Raw genomic sequence first — 22413 nt, forward strand, 5'->3', positions numbered from 1 at the left:
CCCTATACCATAACAACAATACAATAATCTCTCATTCCTTCTGTTGCTCATAGTTCAAATCCTGCTCGCGAGTTCATCATGCTAGAGTATTTCTTTAACTAATCCGAATAGGGCTTCCATTCTTCCACAGAACAGTCATTAGGTTCTCTTATTTTGGCTGTTCTGGGATATCTTTCATGTCAGTTTCTATAAGCCTTGGCCAGCAAGTTGGCAATGAATATCTTGACTGTTCTAGGCAAATGCAGGGTTTGATTCCTGGGATCCACTTGCCACCCACAAGAGTAACCCGCTTGTATTTCTGGAACCTACTTTTGCTTGTGACAGTAGCGGTTGACAGGTACAACCACAGGACACCGGCACCTAGGCCTAATTTATCAGGTGTGCAAACCTGCAAACTCAACTCTCTCATTTATGCTGCTGGTTTCTTTTGACAGATATGTGCATGAAACACATAGCTAGCACGTGTGTGCTCAGTTCAGCATGCTGTAATGTAGTGAACAGTAGGTTGGACACCATTGGGTAGACCCAGGGTTTAAATAGTATGAAGTCCACTTGGGTATCTGTCTCTGAGTGTTTTCCCACAGCAATTTATTGTGGACTTGGTACTGATTGGGCACGCAAGTTCTGCACAGTGTCCTCACACAACCTTGTCCTTGTCAAAATACCATCCTATATTTTACCCGTTTAATCTGGAGCTGCTGTTTAGACAGGATTTGTGTGTTTATGTGCTGAATATGAGCAGCACTGAGTCCACAGTAAACTGACATGTGGAAGCCCCCCGTCTTGACATAATCTACTTTGCAAAATTGTGGTGCGTGAGAATAAAATGGGCCAATCTCATCTATGCTGCAAAGGAACATAAAAAAACCTCCCACCAAAACCCTTCAAAATCTGTGTTTAACTTGAAAAGATTTCTTTAGTCCAAACGCACTCCCCAAATTAAAAATACTGTTGGATTCAAGCTCGGATCTGAAACACATAGTCTGAGATGAGTTTTCTGCAGATTTGAAATGTGAGGCCCTGTCTGGGAATTTGGATGTTTTTAAGTTTGAGATATTGATATGTGTAACAACCAGTTGTTGTGTTCTTTGGAAATGTCCAGCGTTGCTGATAATAGCTTGATTTAAATCCTCAACCATTCATTTTTGCTCTTGTTCACCCTAAGCTTTCATTTGCATTCCTTGCTGCTGCTTTCATGGATTGTTGTTACTGCATTTTTTTTTATATACTCCGCAAGTCTCTTTGAGAAAGTCCTTTTGGTTTGTAAAATTTGTGCAAGTTTAAAATCATTTGGTCCTAGCCTCTTTTCCTGTGCCCTTTCCCCTGACCCTCTGCATCGCCCACATCACAGGGCAAACTGTTGATGCTTTCCCCTTGTCTCTCCTTGCCTAGGCAGCCTGAGCCGGGCGGGCCCAATCCCGGCCATCCTGCGCCCACCACCTGCCATGATGCAGCAACCCCTCGATCTCAAGCCCTTCCTGTCGTTCCCTATGGAGGCGCAGCCGGCCGTGGGCCTCTTCGCAGGTTTCAACACGGTAAGGCCGTGGCTGCTTCCGGCCCAGGAGGTACAGGCTCGGGTAGGACTGTTTGTATAACTCCTCCTACTTTCCTTCTTCTCTTCCTCTGCCCCCACCAGAGAAAGGGGCTTTGACCTGGACACCTGGCCCCTGGGAATGCCAGGTGAGGCACCCAGGGCTCACAGATGAGGGTGCGGGAGGGGTTACGTTAGCCCTGGAGACGAGTGGTGGCTGGGGCCCGTTTGGGACTGGTAGGGTGGAAGGCAGGGAGATCAACAGTAGGTGGTGCCAGAGAGCTCATGGCAGGTTGTATCATAGAGTTGAAGGGACCCTGAGGGTCATCTACTCCAAACCCTGCAAGGCAGGAATATGCACCTCGGCCCAGTATACCTGAACGGCCTCGGCCCAGTATACCTGAAGGAGTGTCTCCACCCCCATCATTCTGCCCGGACGCTGAGGTCCAGCGCTGAGGGCCTTCTGGCGGTTCCCTCATTGCAAAAAGCAAAGCTACAGGGAACCAGGCAGAAGGCCTTTTCGGTAGTGGCACCCGCCCTGTGGAATGCCCTCCCATCAGATGTCAAAGAGATAAATCACTACCTAACATTTAGAAGACATGTGAAGGCAGCCCTGTTCAGGGAAGTTTTCAATGCCTGATATTTTAATGTATTTTAAATCTTTGTTGGAAGCCGCCCAGAGTGGCTGGGGAAACCCAGCCTGTTGGGCGGGGTACAAATAATAATAAATTATTATTATTATTATTATTATTATTATTATTATTATTATTATTATTATACGGGGATCGTAGCTGCAACCTTAGCTTTATCAGCCCCGTGCTCTGAAGGCAGTCAGGTGGGGGCTGGCTGGGGGCCATGCTGGGGTTGGTGGGCGAGCCAAATGGATCAGCCTCCAGGGGAGATCTGAACGCAGACCCCGGCCAGGGAAGCTAGCTATGCCTGCTTTAAGCACACGCTTCAAATGGCTCACTTAAGGAGGCTGCAGCACCACATCTCCTTAAATCACAAGAGATCTCAAATCATAGAACTGCACAGTTGGAAGGGACCACAAGGGTCATCTAGTCTGAACTGCGGCAGCGCAGGAATATTTTGCCCAACGTGGGGCTACCACCCATGACCCTGAAATTAACCATCATGCTTCTGCTGGAGTGGGGGGGGGGCAGAGGGAGGACAACTGGCTCGTCAAGTGTTTACATGCACTCCAAAGCATCTTGCCACTCGGTCAAAGAAGGAGACTCCATCACACTCCTTGGCAGCAAATTCCACTGTCAAACAGCTCTTACTGTCAGGAAGTTCTTCCTAATGTTTAGGTGGAATCTTCTTTCTTGCGGTTTGGATCCATTGCTCCGTGTCCGCTTCTCTGGAGCAGCAAAAAACAACCTTTCTCCCTCCTCTATGTGACATCCTTTTATATATTTGAACATGGCTATCATATCACCCCTTAGCCTCCTTTTCTCCAGGCTAAACATGCCCAGCTCCCTTAGCCGTTCCTCATAAGGCATCGTTTCCAGGCCTTTGACCATTTTGGTTGCCCTCCTCTGGACACGTTCCAGTTGGTCAGTGTCCTTCTTGAACTGTGGTGCCCAGAACTGGACACAGTACTCCAGGTGAGGTCTGACCAGAGCAGAATACAGTGGCACTATTACTTCCCTTGATCTAGATGCTATACTCCTATTGATGCAGCCCAGAATTGCATTGGCTTTTTTAGCTGCCGCGTCACACTGTTGGCTCATGTCAAGTTTGTGGTCAACCAAGACTCCTAGATCCTTTTCACATGTACTGCCTTGCTTGGGAGTTTTGCTGGCTTTGGAAGTTTGCTAGTTTTTCAGTTTGTCTTGTCAGGCTAGTAAAAAATAATAATACAGTGGTACCTCGGTTTACGAACTTAATCCGTTCCGGAAGTCCGTTCTTAAACCAAAACCATTCTTAAACTGAGGCGCACTTTCCCTAATGAGTCCTCCTGCTGCCGGTGCCCTTCTACCATTCAGATTCCATTCTTAGACCGAGGTAAAGTTCTCAAACCAGGACACTATTTCCAGTTTTGCGGAGTTTGTAAACCAAATCGTTCTTAGACCGGACTGTTCTTAAACCGAGGTACCACTGTAATGGCAGGTTGGTGCCACAAATAGGTGGTGAAGAAGAAGAGGAGGAGTTTGGATTTGATATCCCACTTTATCACTACCCGAAGGAGTCTCAAAGTGGCTAATATTCTCCTTTCCCTTCCTCCCCCACAACAAACACTCTGTGAGGTGAGTGGGGCTGAGAGACTTCAGAGAAGTGTGACTAGCCCAAGGTCACCCAGCAGCTGCATGTGGAGGAGCGGGGAAGCGAACCCGGTTCACCAGATTACGAGTCCACCGCTCTGAACCACTACACCACGCTGGCTCTCATGAAGGAACATAGCCTTTAATGTATGTGGGTTGAGGAGATCAGATCCACCGCATGCGTGGTGCATCATAGAACTGTAGAGCTGGAAGGGAGCCTGAGGGAATCTTTTGCCCACCAGACCACCTCAACTTGTACGCCAGGAATGGGGAAGCTGTTTCCCCACCCCCACCAGATGTTGCTGGACTACAACTCCCATCATCTCTGACCATTAGCCATTGGCTGGGGCTGATGGAAGGCCACCGGTTCCTTGTCCCTGCTGTACACCTTTGAGGGCAGCCTCCTCTTCACTGCATGTGTGCCTGGCCTTTAAGATACGAAGTACCATGTGAGCATGCCTAGTAATGATTTGCCGCCTTGTGGAGAGTTCTCATCTCCATCTCAGGGGGCAGCTGGAGATCAGTGATTGTGCTCAGGTCATTGGTTAGGAACCAAGACGTGTGTATGTGTTAAAGAGCAGTAATCAGGCTCTTTTGCAGTGACTCCATTCCCATTCCTGCAGGGCGGGAGGCAGGTATTCTCAGCTGGTGATGGTGTGTTTAGTCATTTGGTCTCTTTGCCTATGTTGGACTGACCTCTGCTGGAGAGAGAGAGAGAGAGAGAGAGAGAGAGAGAGAGAGAGAGAGAGAGAGAGAGAGAAAGAAAGAGAGATGAGAAGCTGTACTGGCTACTGGCTCCCTAAAGGCTATTTTTCTTTTTAATGGAATAAGCTTTCTTGGACTACAATCCACTTAATCAGATGCATGAAGTGTTATTCCGAGCTGCAGGAATATGGGTGTGTATAATTGTAATCAGTGCGGTCAGAAGGAAAGGAAGTGGAGCAGAGGGTACAGATAGTGATGATTATATCCTTAATAGTGGCCATTCACAAAACAAACAGGCAGGCACAGATGTGACGATAGCACAGGCATCCTGGCATTGGTAAGCCAATTAACGTAAGCAGTGTGATTGTGCTGATTCAATCCGCTAGCGATAGCACGGAACCTCTTGAGGAATTACAATTCAGCAGTTTCATGCTGCAGTCTTCCTTTGAAGGTCCTTTGTCCCAGTATGGTCAGATACAGAGTAGCCTGGGAAGTTGAAATATTCTTCCACTGGTTTCTCAATATTGCCATTTAAACTTTTGCATAGAAATGGGCCTGTAGAAGGACTTTGTTGGCAGATGGCGACATATATCTTGTTGAAAGATGTGCAGACAAATGAACTCCTGGTGTTGCAGATGACATTGCTGAGTCCTATAATAGTGCTGGTAGAAAAGACATGGGAGCAGTGTTCGATCTGGGTCATACACATAGCTGCAGTTTAGAATTACCGGTAAGGTAAAGGTAAAGGTACCCCTGCCCGTACGGGCCAGTCTTGACAGACTCTGGGGTTGTGCGCCCATCTCACTTAAGAGGCCAGGGGCCAGCGCTGTCCGAAGACACTTCCGGGTCACATGGCCAGTGTGACATCGCTGCTCTGGCGAGCCAGAGCTGCACACGGAAACGCCGTTTACCTTCCCGCTGGTAAGCGGTCCCTATTTATCTACTTGCACCCGGAGGTGCTTTCGAACTGCTAGGTTGGCAGGCGCTGGGACCGAGCAGCGGGAGCGCACCCCGCCGCAGGGATTCGAACCGCCGACCTTTCGATTGGCAAGTCCTAGGCGCTGAGGCTTTAACCCACAGCGCCACCTGCGTCCCTGATAGAATTACCGGTACCCTGAATTTATTAGTCTTTGAAGGTGCACAAACCTTTAGATGGTTTTAGCTACAAGAACCTAGCACTGCTACCCCTCTGAAAGCTGTACTGCATGATTCCAGGGAAGGCAAGAGAGCATGGGTAGGCAAACTAAGGCCCAGGGGCCAGATCCGGCCCAATTGCCATCTAAATCCGGCCCGCGGATGGTCCGAGAATCAGTGTGTTTTTACATAGTAGAATGTGCCCTTTTATTTAAAATGCATCTCTGGGTTATTTGTGGGGCCTGCCTGGTGTTTTTTTACATGAGTAGAATGTGTGCTTTTATTTGAAATGCATCTCTGGGTTATTTGTGGGGCATAGGAATTTGTTCATTATTTCCCCCCAAAAAATATAGCCCAGCCCCCCCCCCAAGGTCTGAGGAACAGTGGACCGACCCCCTGCTGAAAAAGTTTGCTGACCCCTGCTTTAGAGTGACTTGGGGGTTTATTTTGATCGCATCTACCTTCCTTCCAAAATCACATCTGGATAGAGTTAGAAATAGGGACAGCGATAGATTGAGAGAGAGAGAGATTAGGTCTGCAGCCTGTAATCAGCAGGCTGAAACCCTGCTAGACTATACCTAAAGCTTTAATTCCAGGAAGCGCTGGCAGAGGGAGCAAGGTTTGCAGCAGAGAAGCAGCAGGTGAGCCATTAACCCTTTTCTTGGTTGACATTCCCCCCTTCTCCCCCCTCCAAACCCCTCCTAGAATGCACATTTGCTACATTGCAAGGGAAAGTGTTTTGAATTGGGTAAAGGGTTAAACTGCCACGCCTGCTGCTTCTCCCACTGCAGATTGTTCTCACTGTTCTGCAGCTCTTCAGCAACCTGGTTTAGGGGCTGGGGGTCCAGTTCAGCCTTTTATGTATTAAAAGTACAAGAATAAGGAAGAAGTGGGTTTCCTTCCTGTGTTGTCTGCAGGGGGAGCCACAGCCCTTGTATGTCCCTGCTGGGATGGTGGGTGCTCTCCAGACATATCTATCTGGAATGGCGGATGTCCAGGCAGCGATGACTTTATACTTGGGAAATGAGGAGCAACAGGAGAGCCATCTGTCCCAGGCTGAGTCCCCCTTAGAGAGTCGGGACCCCGCTGTGCAGAGCAGCAAATTATCTTGCAGCAGTATAAGCAAATAGTAGAGTTGCTTCGCTCTGCAATGTGGAGAAGGTAAACTTTTTAATGAATTCTCTTCCACACCTGCCACTCAAGGAGTGCCCTCCGTATGTAGTCGGACTCCATTTCCCATCAGCCTCGGCCAGCATAGCCAGTGGCCAGGGATGATGAGAGCTGTAGTCCTGGAGGACTCCCCTGATTGTCTTTACCTTCACAATCACCTTGAGAGGTATGTCAGGTTGAGGCTGCTGCTTTGTGTCCTGCACGGATTTGAACCCAGGATCTCCCAGTTGCAAACTGAGCTCCCCCACCCACGTCAAGGAAACTCCAAACAATCCAACAAAACACATTCTCCACATCGTTACTTCTTGTCACTTTGCTAAGATGGATTGTTGACGGTTTATTTTTCGACTTTATTTGCTTTCGTTTGTGAACTGCTTCCCATCAAATATCTCAAAGCGATTTCACAAAAGAATCATTCCAATCCTTTTTATGCTTCCGCCTCTCCCACTAGGGAGGTTTTCAACTACCTCGTTCTGCTCACAGAAGCCTGCATAAGGACTCCCGCTAGTGCAGTGGGGTTTGCCCCTCTTCCCGCTGTGTCCTCCAAATCCATTCAGGAGGGTTAGGAAATCCCTCAGAAGAGGGTGCAGGAGCAGGGGAGGAGAGGGGAGATAGTTACAGAGTCATAAGACTCAAAGAATCATAGAGCTGGAAGGGACCCCAAAGACTGTCTAGTCCAACCCTCTTCATTGCAGGAATCCTGCCCCAGGCCTGGGCTCGAACCACCGACCTTCTGGTTAACAGCCAGGTGCACTGACCCATTGTGCCACCTGGAGAGTAAGCTTGCATCGGACAGTCAAAAAAGCTTGCACTGATAGAACAGTCTCCTTAGCGCTACATGGAATTTTACCGCAATTTCCAGCCAAGTTTTACTGCACTGAGCTGGCCTGATGGGTTTTTTTGGTGGGAGGGGGGACTAAAATTTCAAACCGTAATGTGGGAACCCACCTTTTGAAATCCAGATTTGACCATTTGGCCTGGCTTTAAATGTGTGGGATAACATTCCTACTTACAATCTTGCTTTCCCTTTCAAACATTGATCATCTGTGCTGTGCTTTGCTTTCTGCAGAAAATCTGCAGAAAGCTAGCCTGTCTCTGCCTATCCCAGACCAATCTAGGTAAGGTAAAGGGACCCCTGACCATTAGGTCTAGTCGTGACTGACTCTGGGGTTGCGCCACTCATCTCGCTTTATTGGCCGAGGGAGCCGGCGTACAGCTTCCGGGTCATGTGGCCAGCATGACTAAGCCGCTTCTGGCGAACCAGAGCAGTGCACGGAAACGCCATTTACCTTCCCGCCGGAGCAGTACCTATTTATCTACTTGCACTGGAATTGCTTTCGAACTGCTAGGTGGGCAGGAGCTGGGACTGAACAATGGGAGCCCCCCTCCTCCCGTCGAGGGGATTTGAACCGCCGACCTTCTGATCGGGAAGTCCTAGGCTCTGTGGTTTAACCCACAGCACCACCCGCATCCCTGTCCCCCAAAGCCCTTGGTTTTAAAGGAATTGAGGCTAAGGGGTAAACTGAATCCAGAGCAGCTCCAAAGCTTGCATGATATTCAATGAACATGTCTTTAAAATTAGATAAGCCATCAAGAACAATACCAAGTGTCTCTGGCCATTCTGTTCTTCTTGAGCTTTGGCCTGTTCTGACATTCTTCCCCCCATCTCTGAGTTCCCAAAGTTTACATTTTCCTCCTTCTTCTGGAGAATCTGGTTGTGATATCCAGATTTCCCAGATCCTTGGTTTTTAAGAAATGCTTGCAAGAGAGGATTCTTGCAAAGGCCGCTAACCTTGTCACTGCAGCATTGGGACTGGAAAAAACAGCCGCACTGGTAACTTACACTCCAGATACCTCTATCCTTAAAGGTACAAATGCATGAAATCCAGAAATACAAGCCATCGCACATTTGGCCCATGTTGCGTGTTGAGACCCCGCAGCCACCCCCTCATTGGAAAAATTCACACAAGGACACAGATATTAGGTTTATGTTATTGGGCAAATTTTGGCCACAACTTTATTGAAATTACAAAATGCGAGCTGTATTGGCTTAGGCATTGATTGGACCTGACTATATCTGACTCTTGCCCATTGTGCAGGAAGTCCAGTAAGGGTAAGCTACCGGTAGGGAGAGCCCTGTCGATGCAGACCAACTCAAGCTCCCCCTGGTGTTCCCGTCAGGGTTGTGGCATGGCCCTAGCCCCCAGCCGGGCTTCGGACAAGATCAACACCCCCGGATTCCTTAAGAATGGAGGGACAGGTGATGGCCACACCTCCCCTCCCCCACACAAGGTCAAACAATGCCTAACCGCAACCCTAACAAAGTTGTGACGATTGCTACGAGGTAGGCGAAAACCAAGTGGCCAGTGCCAATTTGCCAAGTGGAAAAATTCCTACCAGGCCCCTCAGACAACCAAGGCGACCAACCGAAGTCCATAGCAAGGCCATTGCCTAACCTGCAAAATAGGGAGGGAGGGCGGGTGATTGATGAACCGAGCCAAAGAGGAAGTCCTCTGGGTCACTCTTCTGTTTAAACGGCTCCGGCCATGGCTCCCGCAGCCAGCGGATTGGCTGGCTGGGCTCTGGCGTGACCGGGATCCCCCAGGCAATGGGGGACAAAGTCCCCCGCCCCCGGTGGGGAGTGAGTGGCCGCGTGGTCCACTGCAACTCCTCCCCACTGGGAAGTGGAGCGGATCTGTGCTGTTAAAGGATGGGAGCCTTCCCCCCCCCCTTGTATTAAACCACACATACACTTGGGGCTCCCCATGGCACGGCCATACAGTCCTCCTAAAGATGACTAAGACTTTGCCACGCTGCACCTGATGCAGAAAACCACACTCGCCTGCTGTTTCCTTTAGTGAGTTAAGTAGGCCACTTAAGACCTCAATTATTAAGAGCCCCACTGATGACTCTTCCCTGTGAGAGGTCAGCGTTTAACTCAGGGGTGGAAAAACTTTCCTTTTTTTTCCTGCTGAGGCCCACATTCCCTCCAAGGTAATCCTTTGAGGGCTGCCGGAACCCGCGGTGAGCAGTGAGAAAGAGTCAAACGTGAGTTGGGTGCCCCCCCTTTGCTTCTCTCGCCACCCCCTTTTGTACTGTTTTCTCTCCTGCTAGCTGTCCACGTGCAGTCGGGTTCCGTGTCATATGAAATTAGGCTGCCAGGCGCCCACCCTGCTGGGTTTCCTGTTTGTCCTGAATTCCTGCCTGAGAATGAAATTGACATGCCTCTAATAACCTCACAGTGAAAATGGCCTGCAATAGATATATTTTTTGGAATTTATATTGGCTTGATTTTTAAGACATTGCTTGTAAGACCAGCAGTGTTTGAAATTAGCCAGGCGCCAGGTGCGTTTTGCAACTGATGTGGGTCCAATTGTTGTTTTTTTTAATATATATTTTTTATTCAAAATTAAAACAAAACATAGGTCCAGTTGTGACCACGTGGAGATATCTAGATGCCAGCCTGGCAACTTGGGAGAACAAAATGTCACTTAGAGAAGGACCTGAAATATTTTCCTTGAAGCTTGAATTAGTTTTATTCTGGATTGTTTTGTGTGATGTTTTGTAACATTTTGTGTGGTGTTTTGTACAATGTGTTGTAAACCACATTGAAATTTGTTCTTTAAAATATACGGTGGTAATAGAAATGGAAATAACAACAACAACAATCGCTTAGGGGGCGGAGAACAGTGCCTACACATTCCATTGTGGTGACCGCAGCCTAGGTTAAAGGTGCCATTTGGTGATTAGATTATTTACAGCTACAATAACCTACCATATAAAAATAAAAATAAATTTATTTATTTATACCCCGCCAATCTGGCTGAGTTTCCCCAGCCACTCTGGGCGGCTCCCAATCGAGTGTTAAAAACAATACAGCATTCAATATTAAAAACTTCCCTAAACAGGGCTGCCTTCAGATGTCTTTTAAAGATAAGATAGCTGCTTATTTCCTTCACATCTGATGGGAGGGCGTTCCACAGGGCGGGCGCTACTACCATAAAATTATGGACTGGTCATTTCTTCATCAGAGGGCAAATGGGCAAATTTAGCAGGGGATCAAATACTTCCCCCCCCCCCTCACTGCATCTGAGTTTCCAATACTGTGTAACACCCACGTTGGCAAAAGCCAAGGAGCCCTCCATTTTCTCTCTCGTCACTTGCTTCCCCAGGTCAGAATAAGGCTGCACATTAAGCAAATAATCCACAATCGAGATCTCCCAGAGTGGTGTTTTTATTGTGATTGAGATGCAACCATGGAGAGATGGGGCGTTATGATATTTTTTTGGAGCTGGAGGAAGGGGCAGCACTGTTTGCTTCTTGCCAGTTTCCTCCATCTAAATCTTCTCTTCCCTAGCAAAATGCTAATTAGTCCCTGCAAAAGCGAGGGGGGGGGGATCAGATATCATCTAATGGCAGCTTTGGGCTAGGATTTGGGGAGAGGGGGCTGATTGAAGCAGAGATAATATTTCAAATGCCTCCCCTCCGCACAGCTGCATTAAGTAAAAATAAACATGACAGAAAATCTAACCATGGATCTTTTCAGTAACATGAAGTTTGGCCCCAAATAACCCTACACTTAAGGTGGGCGGAGATCAGGATGTCCTGGGGCAGGACTAGCCAAAGAATCTTTCGTGCTCTGTTTTAGTGACTCCCCCCCCCCCCAGCTTCTTCTATTCCCCGCCCCCTCTGGGGAATATCGTTGCTTTATTCCAGAGAGTACCAGAGCACACAGACTTCGGCACTCTTTGCACAGAAAAACAGACTTTCTCAAAATTGCTCTTGGCTCTCCCCAAAGATGAAACGTTTTTCCAAGATGAATTAACCTTCTGGCCCGTCCAATCTCACTTCCAAGCTGTCACCATCTCAAACTTCTTCTGTTCTCCCTCCTGCCTTCGTTGCTTCCTTCCTTCCTTGCATCCCTTCCTGAAAACAGCTTCCACACTGTCTTTGACCCCTAAGAGCAGTGGTGAAGAAGGATTTTGTTGTCCTTGGACCATGACTCTAATAATCCCTGACCATTGACCATGCTGGTTGGGGTTGGAAGGTGTCCATTTAGGCCCACAGTTTCTCCACCTCTGCTTCAGAGTCTGGAAGCGGCCTCACCCAGAATCGTTCTCCGCAGGGCAGCAAATACCGTATTTTTCGCTCCATAAGACACACTTTTTCCCTCCTAAAAAGTAAGGGGAAATGTGTGTGCGTCTTATGGAGCGAATGCAGGCTCCATGGCTTCAGCAATAGCAACGCGAAGCCTCAGAAGGGCAGTGGTAGCGCTCCCGCCGCGCTCCGGAGGCTTCGCGTTGCTTTCGCTGAAGCCTGGAGAGCGAGAGGGGTTGGTGCGCACCGATCCCGCTCACTCTCCTGGCTTTGCTTCGCTGGAGAGACGCTGCGCAGCTTTCCCTCTCTGCACAGCGCTCCTTCAGCGAAGTGGGAGAAATGGAAGGGGCTCTGTTTCTCCTGCCGCTTCACTGAAGGGGCGCTGCACAGAGGGGGAGATAATTTTTTTTCTTGTTCTCCCCCTCTAAAACAAGGTGCGTGCTATGGTCGGGTGCATCCTATAGAGCGAAAAATACGGTACCTTATCTTACTACAACAACATCAACACCACCACCCTTGAGTTAATGGAGCAGTGGTCTTTGGGAGCCCCCAGTATGTGTGTAAATAGTATGCATGGAAGAGGGACTGCAACAATGCCTCTGCTATGTTCTGTGGATAATTCACTCTTCTTGGGAAGCACATTTCCTGGATTCAACTCCTGACTTTTAAGATGAAACAGATGCTGGCATGAGCAAGGCCTGATATATTAGGGTTGGCACGCTGTTCAATTGACCAGCCCAGTATTATCAATATTCTTTGAATACATGATGTTTGCAGAATTGGCCTGCTGTTACGTTGCATAACATCTTGAAGGCTGTGTTGAAATGATAATTTCTTTTATTTTGCTTTTTTAAAATAAAATAAAATGTGAAACTAGTGTTCTAGGATGAAAGACAAAGAGAAGGTCAGTCACATTGCTCACATTTTTATTTTCTTAAAAAACAAACCCTTACCTCAATGCTGTTTAAGTTTTAAAAAATTGCAACGAAACATTACAAGTTATTACAAGTGTCTGTTGGTGATTAAGCATTAACATTTATTAGAACAATACTTTAAATTCTTGGCCATTATTGAACCAGTTGATAGGCTATATCTTTCCTGACTGATCAAGTGCCCAATCCTGAGATTTAATTATATTTTTATCCTGCTTTTCATACCAGATACCGTCTCCCAAAATAGTGCACAGACAGAGAGGCCCTGCCTTCAAGCTTACAAAGTAAAAAATGGCAAGACTAGAACAAACTTGCCTTTATACCCATTTGCAGCTCTTCTGGTCTTTCCTTGTTGGTCTTCTTGCTTGGGTAGGAATAGAGGAAACTGTTTAGACCATTGGTCCCTCTTGCTCAGTATTTTCTACACTCACTGGGGCTTTAGGATGGAGTCCTTATCTGGAGATGCTCTCTACTCCCAGGGCAACTGGCAATAGATATCTACATGCCTTAAATAATTGGGTAATCTACATGCCTTAAATAAAAAATATTCATGCAAGTAAACCCATGGATGGGTAAGCTGTGGCCCTCCAGATGTTTGTTGAACTACAGCTCCCATCACCTCTGGGCGCTGGCTGGGGCTGATGGGAGTTGGAGTCCAACAGGTTCCCTGTGCATGTTTTAGACCCGTGTTTCTCAGACTGGAGGGATGCGGGTGGCGCTGTGGGTTAAACCACAGAGCTTAGGACTTGCTGATCAGAAGGTTGGTGGTTCGAATCCCTGCGACGGGGTGAGCTCCCGTTTCTCCGTCCCTGCTCCTGCCAACCTAGCAGTTCGAAAGCACATCAAAGTGCAAGTAGATAAATAGGTACCACTCCGGCGGGAAGGTAAACGGTGTTTCTGTGCGCTGCTCTGGTTCGCCAGAAATGGCTTCGTCATGCTGGCCACATGACCTGGAAACTGTACGCCGGCTCCCTCGGCCAGTAAAGCGAGATGAGCGCCGCAACCCCAGAGTCGGCCACGACTGGACCTAATGGTCAGGGGTCCCTTTACCTTTACCTCAAACTGGGGATGATGGTAGCTCTAGTCCAACAACAACTGGGGACCCAAGTTTAAGAACCACTCTTTTAGACACTGCAAGGTACCAACAGAGAGGATGGATCTGCCCATTGGCTCCCATTGTCTGCCTTGCACACTGGTCACCTATTGAGTGAAATTATTTTCATTGGTATTTTTATTCCTGACAGGTCTTTAGCGCCTTTAACAGCTGTCTAGAAGGTAGAAATGCTCCAGGTTAATCTCTTCCTGGCATCTATCGTAAGGGACAGGATAAGTTTCACCTGTTTAATTTCTACACGCAGAATGCTTATGCTGCTAAAAGGTTTTGGCAGCAAGGAGCGGGGAAGTCGCTCAGTTTGGGAAAATGTGGTTCTATCACCCCCACTCACCCAGCCTTCACTTGGGATAAGAAATCCTTTGGGAGCTTTGGATATTTGTGAAATCCCCGGTAATGAGATATCAGCGAAGGGGGAGGAGCCTGCTGTGCTTATGCAGATCCGATGTGGTGTGGATTAGCTGTTCCATGCGTATTAAGTGTCTCTCCTAGGTGCATGGAAGATGCCTCACGAGATTGTTGCTACAGTGCCACATGTCACAAACGTATCTTGTCCCAAGGACTGCAAACATCCTCCCAACATTTCACAGATGGAAAGCGGGGTGGGGGGGGGTGGGGATCTCTCCCTCCCTCCCTCTCTCTGGTGCGCAATGTGCCATCTTCTTACACCAAAGATTGCGGCAGCCCTCTCCTCCTCCTCCCTGCCACACTTTTTGGGGTGTATATTCAGTAAGGAGCTGGGTTTCTTCCAATCGCCCTGTTCTGGTTGCACCTGTTGCAGAGCACACATGGCTTGCCCATCTTTGCATCTGAGTTGCCTGTTCCTCTTTTCACTAATGCTCCAACAGCTGGTTCCAGTGAAATGATTGGTGCTTGTGCAATGGTCCTTTGAAGCCCACCTGCCAATCACATTCAGGTGAAAATGTTTACACTGAAAGGGTTCTCTCTCTCTCACTCACTCTCCCCCTTTTAGGGTTTGAATTGTTTTCGCTTTTTTAAAAGTGATTTGCTAACTCAAGTCACTTAACTCTCCTTGTAGCACAAATACCTTAAGCAGTTTGCCTGCTAAAAGAAAGATGCCCAGTTTCTCTCTCTCTTTCTCTCTCCCTCTCTCTCTCTCTCTCTTTCTCTTTCTCTCTCTCTCCCTCCCTCTCTCTCTCTTTCTCTCTCCCTCTCTCTCTCTCTCTCTCTCTCTCTCTCTCTTTCTCTCTCCCTCTCTCTCCCTAATGTGAAATAAGTCTGGACTTTTACATGCAGACAACAGTGGAGGTAGTAGACCTGCTAATGGATCATATACTTCTTCAGATTGCAGACAGGGAATCGGTAACCAAAAACTCCTTCTTAACTCCACAGGCTTTCCTTTTCCTCAAGCTAGTCACAAGGAGAAGGGAAGCAATGCATCTGCACAGGGCAGTCCTTTTAGGAATTACAAATCCCCAAAGTATTACTACTTGTCAACTCTAATATCTGAGGCACATTTCCTCCCCCAGCACCCCACAAGTTGAAACTGAAAGCACACTTCATTCTCGTACCCCCGAGTCTGTGCACATGTAAAAATTCCATAATCTTGGAAGCATCTATCTTGCATGTTACTGTTCTGATCAGTTCCGCATCTGTAAAATGGACCTAAAAGTGCTTGACTGCTGGTGGTGATAGTCATGGTAGCATCAAAGGCTGTGAACCTTTTCTAAATAGGGTTGCCGGGCCCTAACCTAGGGAATGCATTTTTATTTTTTGTTCTGTATTTAACGATATATCTTGTATGGATAGGGTACAACCTGAGAACCATATGTAAGGGTCTTTCCAGATTCCCTTCTTATTGTGCATTCATTATGATTTGTGCTTGTGATGGTATGGGGGGGCAGTTCCACACGATCCCGTTTTCAGTATCCTTGGCACCTGCAAAGGTTTTGGGTCACTGGCTGCTGTGCATGCCTGCTCAGAAGCTGAATGAGACATACTTATTGTAGATGCATATAGCCTCGATCTCACTGGCACTGGTGAAGGGAAAACGCTCTGTACATGCTCAGTGACCTCCGGTTACTGCCCATGTTACAATGCTAAAGTACTGGCACTGAAAATAGCCTCTGGGGCTCATTACAGATGGGCAGAAAAGAATATGAGCTGAGAAAATAAGGATCTCAAAACATTACACTGTCTTATTTAAGCCACTGTTCCCCAGCTATAATACTGAGATGAGTTTCTAATACCTGGGCTGCTTCTCATATATTTCTGAGATTGGGGTATTGGAGGGGGCGTTCTAGGAGCAGAGTTGCTTGTGGAATATTTTCTGCATGGCACAAATACTACTTATTCTTTAGGAATTCCCTACCAGGATAGACTTTGCTCGTGTGCTCAAGACATCGATGCCATAAAACATATTTTGTTGCACTGTGCAAAATATGAGCAAGCCAGGGCTGAACTGAGATTACCCTTGCTGGTACCTTTCCCGGGAAAATTAGAGGCTCACTATGTCAGGTTCCTATTGGAAGACCGGCAAACGCTAGAACATAGCAGTGGCAAAGTTTTTATCGGTGGTTGCAAGAACTAATGAGCCCTTTATTCTGAATAAAATGCTTGTTTAACCTGGAGGTAGGCTGTATGAATTGTGTATTGCTTTGTAACGATTTGTTGGGTCTCTGGACCGTAATAAAGGTTGTTGATGATGATGATATTCTTTAGGATTTTATTAACCCCATTTGATCAGAGCTGCCCTGTGTCCGGGGCGGACTGAAGTGCACTCTGCACTCTCTTAGAAACACTCCTGTCTTCCATAGCGCTGCAAATAGGGTCCCGGGGCTGAGAGCTTGGTTCAAAGCAGTTCCTGCCTAGTGGAGTTGGAAGAGGAGATCACTAATAGATCACCTGGCGATTCCGAGGGAAGGAGATTCAGAAGGGGAGAATTCCCGAGGGCGCCCCTTTCTAGCCGGGGCGACGGGGGTCCCATCCATTCTCCCCTCCCGTCGCCCGCCGGCTCTCGGGGCGGCAGGGCTTGTCCGGCCCCGGGGTGGGGGAGGGAAAGAGGGAGTCCCCTTCGGTCGCTCCTCCCCAGCCGGGGAAGGGAGGCGGGCGCCCGGCTCGCACTCTCTCCGCTGGCTGCCGGGATGCACCAGGGGATTCGGCCGCTGCGGGCAGCGCGCACTGAAGCTGCACGGGGTAAGAGAGGCGCCTGCTTTGATCCGGATTAAGCGGCTGGGGGGGGGGGGTTGCGGCGCGAGAGATCCGAAGTGCGGAGGAGAGGGGCTTCTAGAGGTAGGTGGCGGCGGGGGCTACGGAATAAGTTACTCTCTCCCCCCCCCCCCACTGCGCGCACTCTGGTCCATTCAGCTGCACCGCTTCCCTGGAAATGCAAAACACCGCCAGCCTCTGCACTCCGGAGTCGGTTCTCCTCTCCCAGCTTGCGCTGACTCCGTTTCCCCTCGCCTCTTGCCTCCCTCCGTTGCTTTCCGAGACGGGGAGCAGAGTTTGTAAGCAGGGATGCTTGGAAGAGGGAGAAGCCGTGTCGTAACCCCCCCCCTCATCATTTAATCACCATCCCTCTGCAGAGCGGGGGGGGGGTCGTCTTCATTTTCTCTTGGGATTTCTCTTCCCTCCACAGTCAGGTAAAAGGACCCTCAGACCACTGCCTTGGGGAAAAACCAGGGGGTGCTCTACCCACTAGGTAGCATTGCTTCCTTCTGAGCAGGAAAGGGTCTCCTGGGTAGCTACTTATCTGTTGAAATCCATTTGACCCAGTTTTGCCACCCCCTGGTTCTTTCATCTAGTCTCAGCCTGGCCCTCCAGATGTGGACCGGTGGCCGGGCAGGGGGGCGGGTTTGCAGTCCAGCCTACTTAGGATCATGGAATTGCAGAGTTGAAAGGGAGCCTGAGGATCATTTAGTCCAACCCCCTGCAATGCAGGAATACGTATGTAGCTACCCCACATGGGGATCGAACCTGCAGCCTTGGCATTATCAGCACCAGGCTTTAACCAGCTGAGCTAACCAGGTTCCCTGTCCCCTGCCTTCCCAGGGTTTGGGGTTACAGCCCAAGAGCCTCTTGGCCCTCTGTCACAGGATACACTACTGCCCCCCTCTGTAGATAACTGGTGGCAGTCTGGAGTTTTAGCATTGGAGGGGCCCACCACATGTCATTTTCATTGTGTGTTCATGATCTGTGCTTCCGATGGTACGGAGCAGTAACACGTCCCACCTCTGTTTTCAATACTGTTTGAGCCTGCAAAGGGTTCAGGGTGGACGTGCTGCTCTCTTTCCAATCAGTTCACCTCGTGTCACATCCAGTGGAAACCCTGTAACTTTCTATACGACTAATGATCCGGGTTTCTTTTGCACCCTTTGTTGCACTGCAGTGTAACTGCCGCTCCAGGCAGCAAACACGCAAGAACATTAGGAAAGCACCAGGGAACAACCAATAAAGCAGAATAATTTGTAGGTGGTCCTGTATAAAAACCACCGCTAATATTGCACCAGTGACGAGTTGTGGCATACACCCCCCAAAAAGTCCTACTAAATCCTGGATAATGTATTTGCAGGGTGGTGGCGGCAGATCTTTTGAAACAGGGAGGATAGTAACAGCCGCACGTCTCTTGAGTTTCACTCTGACTCCAGTCAAAGCATTTGGACTGTGGGTGCTCTTGTGAATTATCTCTCAGCTACAGTATTTTGTGCCTGGCTCCCAAAGCAAAACAGGTGCCTTTATGCTCAATCCTAGTCATGTGCCAAACAGCCAATAATCAAAATGTTGTGCTGTGCTGTGTGCACAGAACACGTGCAGATCCTAGGTTACAACCTCCATGATCCAACTTAGGCTGTTTACGCTCTCCTGTTCCCTCTCCAACCCGAGCTCTCCCACAGCTTGTTTGGGAAGCAGTCTCTGCAGAACATTAGCCACAATCCTTTTCTATCCCATTGGTTCTTATGAAATAGTGTGATTTGATGCATTGCAGCCCCCCGCAACCCAATTTGGGATCCAAATTTAGAAAAAAACAACCTAGCTGCATTTTAAGATGTTAACGCGTACACAGCCTTAGTGGCTGATGAGCTGTGAGACTCTAACAGCCCTGCTTACTAAGAACAACAAGGCCGTCTTCTTCCAATTGTGGTTTTGCACACAGAATGCTAAAGCAGGGGCATGGTTAGCAGGGATGGCTTTGGGAGCTTTTGCTCTGGGCCTTGGATCTCCTGTCCTGCAGGCCTGTTGTCACCCTCTCGTCCCCTTTCCCAGAAACTGTCGCACATTCCCTGCCCCTCTTCTGAGCCTTTCAGCTGGCAGCTGGCTTTCCTGCCACTATTCTTCATTGATGCTTGATTCCCCCCCCCCCCCCGGCCTGCCAATTCTGGTTCATTTTCATCCCTGGCATTTTAAAATGTTCAATCTCATGATGCTCTGGCCAGGCAGCAGAGAGAGGAGAGAGGGAAAGAAAATGGCAGAGGTAAAAACCTAATAGGGAACTTGACTTCTAACCCCTACAACCTGTATGGACCCTGTTTCATTTTCTCCTGGAAAGGTTTGCATAATTGAGCCAAAGAGTCTTGATTTCCCTTCCTTATCTCACCCTTGTAGTGCTAGAGTCACTGATAGATATTTGTTATCTCCCAAGGCAAGGCGAGTCTGGCTCCCAAGCTAGGCTGTACCTCCCAACAGTAGATCCCAATAATAATAATAATAATAATAATAATAATAATAATAATAATAATAATAATTTATTTGTACCCCACCCTCCCTGGCCAGAGTCGGGCTCAGAGCGGCTAACATCATATAGATAATACAATATGCATAAAAACAAGCAATCAGTTGATTAAAATGCATCCCAAAATTAATTCAAATAAATTAAAATTAAAGTTAAAACTGGACAAATGACAATCCTCAGGTTAAAATTGAAAGTGGTTAATACTCGCCAGGGCCAACTGTTTCCACTGATATTATAAGGACCTGTGAGCGGGCTGGGAAACCTCTTTCATGCTTGTACTTATACAAAGAGAAAATGAATCAGACTGAACCCTGACCAAAGGCCTGGCGGAACAGCTCCATCTTGCAGGCCCTGCGGAAGGATGTCAAATGTCAAAATATTTTCCATATTTAAAGGCAGAACCAAGGAATCCTGGTTTGCTCCACCCAATACTTCCCAGGAGCCCTGGCTCTCTTGACACACATCCACATCTAGTAATTCCCGAATTGTGCCCAGTGATAAATTTATTTGAGAATGAATTCTGCGTTGAGGAGGCTGCCGCTGCATCTCAGCATGATCTGACCTTATTTCTCTGAGTCAACCTCTGTTGAGAGGGGCTGGGATGCTGTTGCTTCTCTGCGTAGGGAGAGATCAGATCTCTTGTGCTAGAACTGCAGCAGTTTTTCGCCTTCAGAGTAAACTATATGTTGCATCTCTCTGTATGAGTCACTGCTCTGGACACTCCACTTTTCATCCAGAAGGCAAGCTCACAACAGTGATTTGGACGGGAACAGAAGAGGGTGAGCTCCTTTGAGGATAGCTAGTTCCTGCTCCTGCTTATATTCCAAGTAAACCTTTTCAGGTGCACCTCCAATTGTAGAAGTGCATTTTGGCATTCAGAAGTTTGCAGAAACTTAGTTCCCACTGGGTACTACACCTCTCCCAAAACTGAAAACGAGATGACCAGCTTCAAGCCTGTCTCCCCCTTGCTTTCTCTTAGGTATATACAGTAAATAGCCAGAAGCCTTTAGAACACAAACCCTGGTCTTCGCCTAGTAATAGACTCTCGATTTCCAATCTATTCATCTCTTTCTGCGATAGATGCTCCCTACGAGGTTTTGTTCCTCTTCGAAGCTGGGAATTCAAGTTCCCAGGCTGCAGAATGCCACTATTTTGTCATTCCCACCCTATCTTTTAAAAAAACCCTCCTTTACACTGTCTTCCTCAGCATCAAGTCTTTTAGTTCTAGAAGGTACACTGTGTATTCAGGCGGGACATGTTGTGAAACTGGTGTGAGAATGCTCAATGGATGATGTTTGAAAAAGCAGACCGTGGCGGTTTGGGAACACAGAGGAGCTTGGGTGTCATTATATATATATATATATATATATATATATATTTGCTTTCGTAGATTTTCACGGGTACAGGAATGCAGGTTTTGGTGTCCTCGGGTGTCTTCCCGTGCTCGTCGAAACGTCGCCTAGACACCCCAACTTTTACACGGGAAGACACCCGAGGACACCAAAACCTCCATATATATATATACACACACACACACACACACACACACACACCTTTGTGGTGGAACCTCTCCCTGAAGAGGGAGGCACAATTCCTGAGGTTGACTGGAGTGAGGTGTACATCTGTGACTTAGCTCACAACCTTGGTACAAACTACTGTATGTGTATCTGGGCTTTACCACTTCAAGCTACAGGAAAAGGCTCACATGACTGATTTCCTCTACACACACACACACCTGCATGATAGAAAACTATCATATTAGGGAGCAGGGCTCCAGCCGCCCCTTTTCCCTAACATGCTAGTTTACTATGTGCCGGGACTATTTTTTTTTCCAATGCAAAAGACGTTCCGCCACGTGAGCCCTCACCTGCGTTCTGAAGTGTCACAGGTTTACCACCCCAGGGGCCTGTTCCTTTCTCAAGTCCAGGAAGGTTTAAAAAAGAAAAAAGTGAAAGAAAGAAAAAAAAGTCCTTACCTCTTGTCCTGGGCCGCCCACAGGGTCAGATGCTAAGACCACAGGGGCTATTTATGGCTTGGGTATTATTTTGAGCTGTTATCTGCTGAACGCGGGGTTTCTGCTTGTTGGATGTCATGACAAGATGTAGTTACATCCCCACCCAGCGGGTGCCAGCTCTGTGCTCCAGAATAGATACCGCAGGCTGCCTGCAGCCAAGCGCAGGCAGACTGAGACAATCGCCATCCTTGCTTGCTGGCTTGTCATGACAGGGGATGAGGTTTGGGAAGGAGCGGGGCAGGAGATTGCTGGCTGCCAGCTCTCCTAGGATCATCTTGCAAAGTTTGGGGAGCCCAAAGGCATCTAATAATGAGACATGCTTCCCTGCCTGGAAAATCATCTTTCACAACAAGGAGCTCTTGGGCATGCAACTGCTTCTGGGGAGGAGCTCTCCAGGCGTGTGTGTGTGTGTGTGTGTGTGTAGTAAGAGAACATGCTACTTGCTTTCACAGCAGGGTATCAAAGAGAAGCAGGCGGGAGTCCCTGGGAACTGTCCCCAGGCTAGCTTTGCTGTCTGCCGAATTGATTGTGCTGGCCGTTCCAAATCCCAGAGTTCACAGGAGCCTCTCGCTTTGCCCGGCTCCTGCTAAAGCGTTTGAATGAAGCCGACGCCTGTGCTCATGCCCCTGGGTTTATGGACCCTGTAGTGGGGAGCGTCAGTTTTGCAGAGAACTGCTGCCGCTGCCTGTCCTTTGTACAGCACTGCAAACTTGGCTTGAGAGCAAACATTTTGGGGGCAGGCGGGAAGATGGATGAATGGAAGGTA

At 48.2% G+C, this 22413-nt stretch overlaps 1 protein-coding gene across 10 annotated transcripts in view; it reads left to right on the plus strand.

Annotated features, from left to right (window-relative positions):
- The window catches only part of ZNF385A (zinc finger protein 385A), a 197635-nt gene that overhangs the window by 109286 nt on the left and 65936 nt on the right, over positions 1-22413 (plus strand). For 4 of the 10 annotated variants that reach the window (XM_081898770.1, XM_081898769.1, XM_081898771.1 and 1 more), the window contains exon 2: positions 1393-1577. The exons of 1 other annotated variant lie outside the window; for it this stretch is intronic. In XM_081898770.1, the coding sequence (XP_081754896.1) occupies positions 1393-1577 (185 nt within the window). Of the gene's footprint in view, positions 1-1392; positions 1578-22266; positions 22411-22413 lie in introns of those variants that run through there. 5 more of the 10 variants (XM_081898773.1, XM_081898772.1, XM_081898767.1 and 2 more) reach the window with 4 other exon arrangements.

Source organism: Podarcis melisellensis, assembly GCF_964234715.1.
Source record: "Podarcis melisellensis genome assembly, chromosome: 2".
In the NCBI taxonomy this organism is placed as follows: domain Eukaryota; kingdom Metazoa; phylum Chordata; class Lepidosauria; order Squamata; family Lacertidae; genus Podarcis; species Podarcis melisellensis.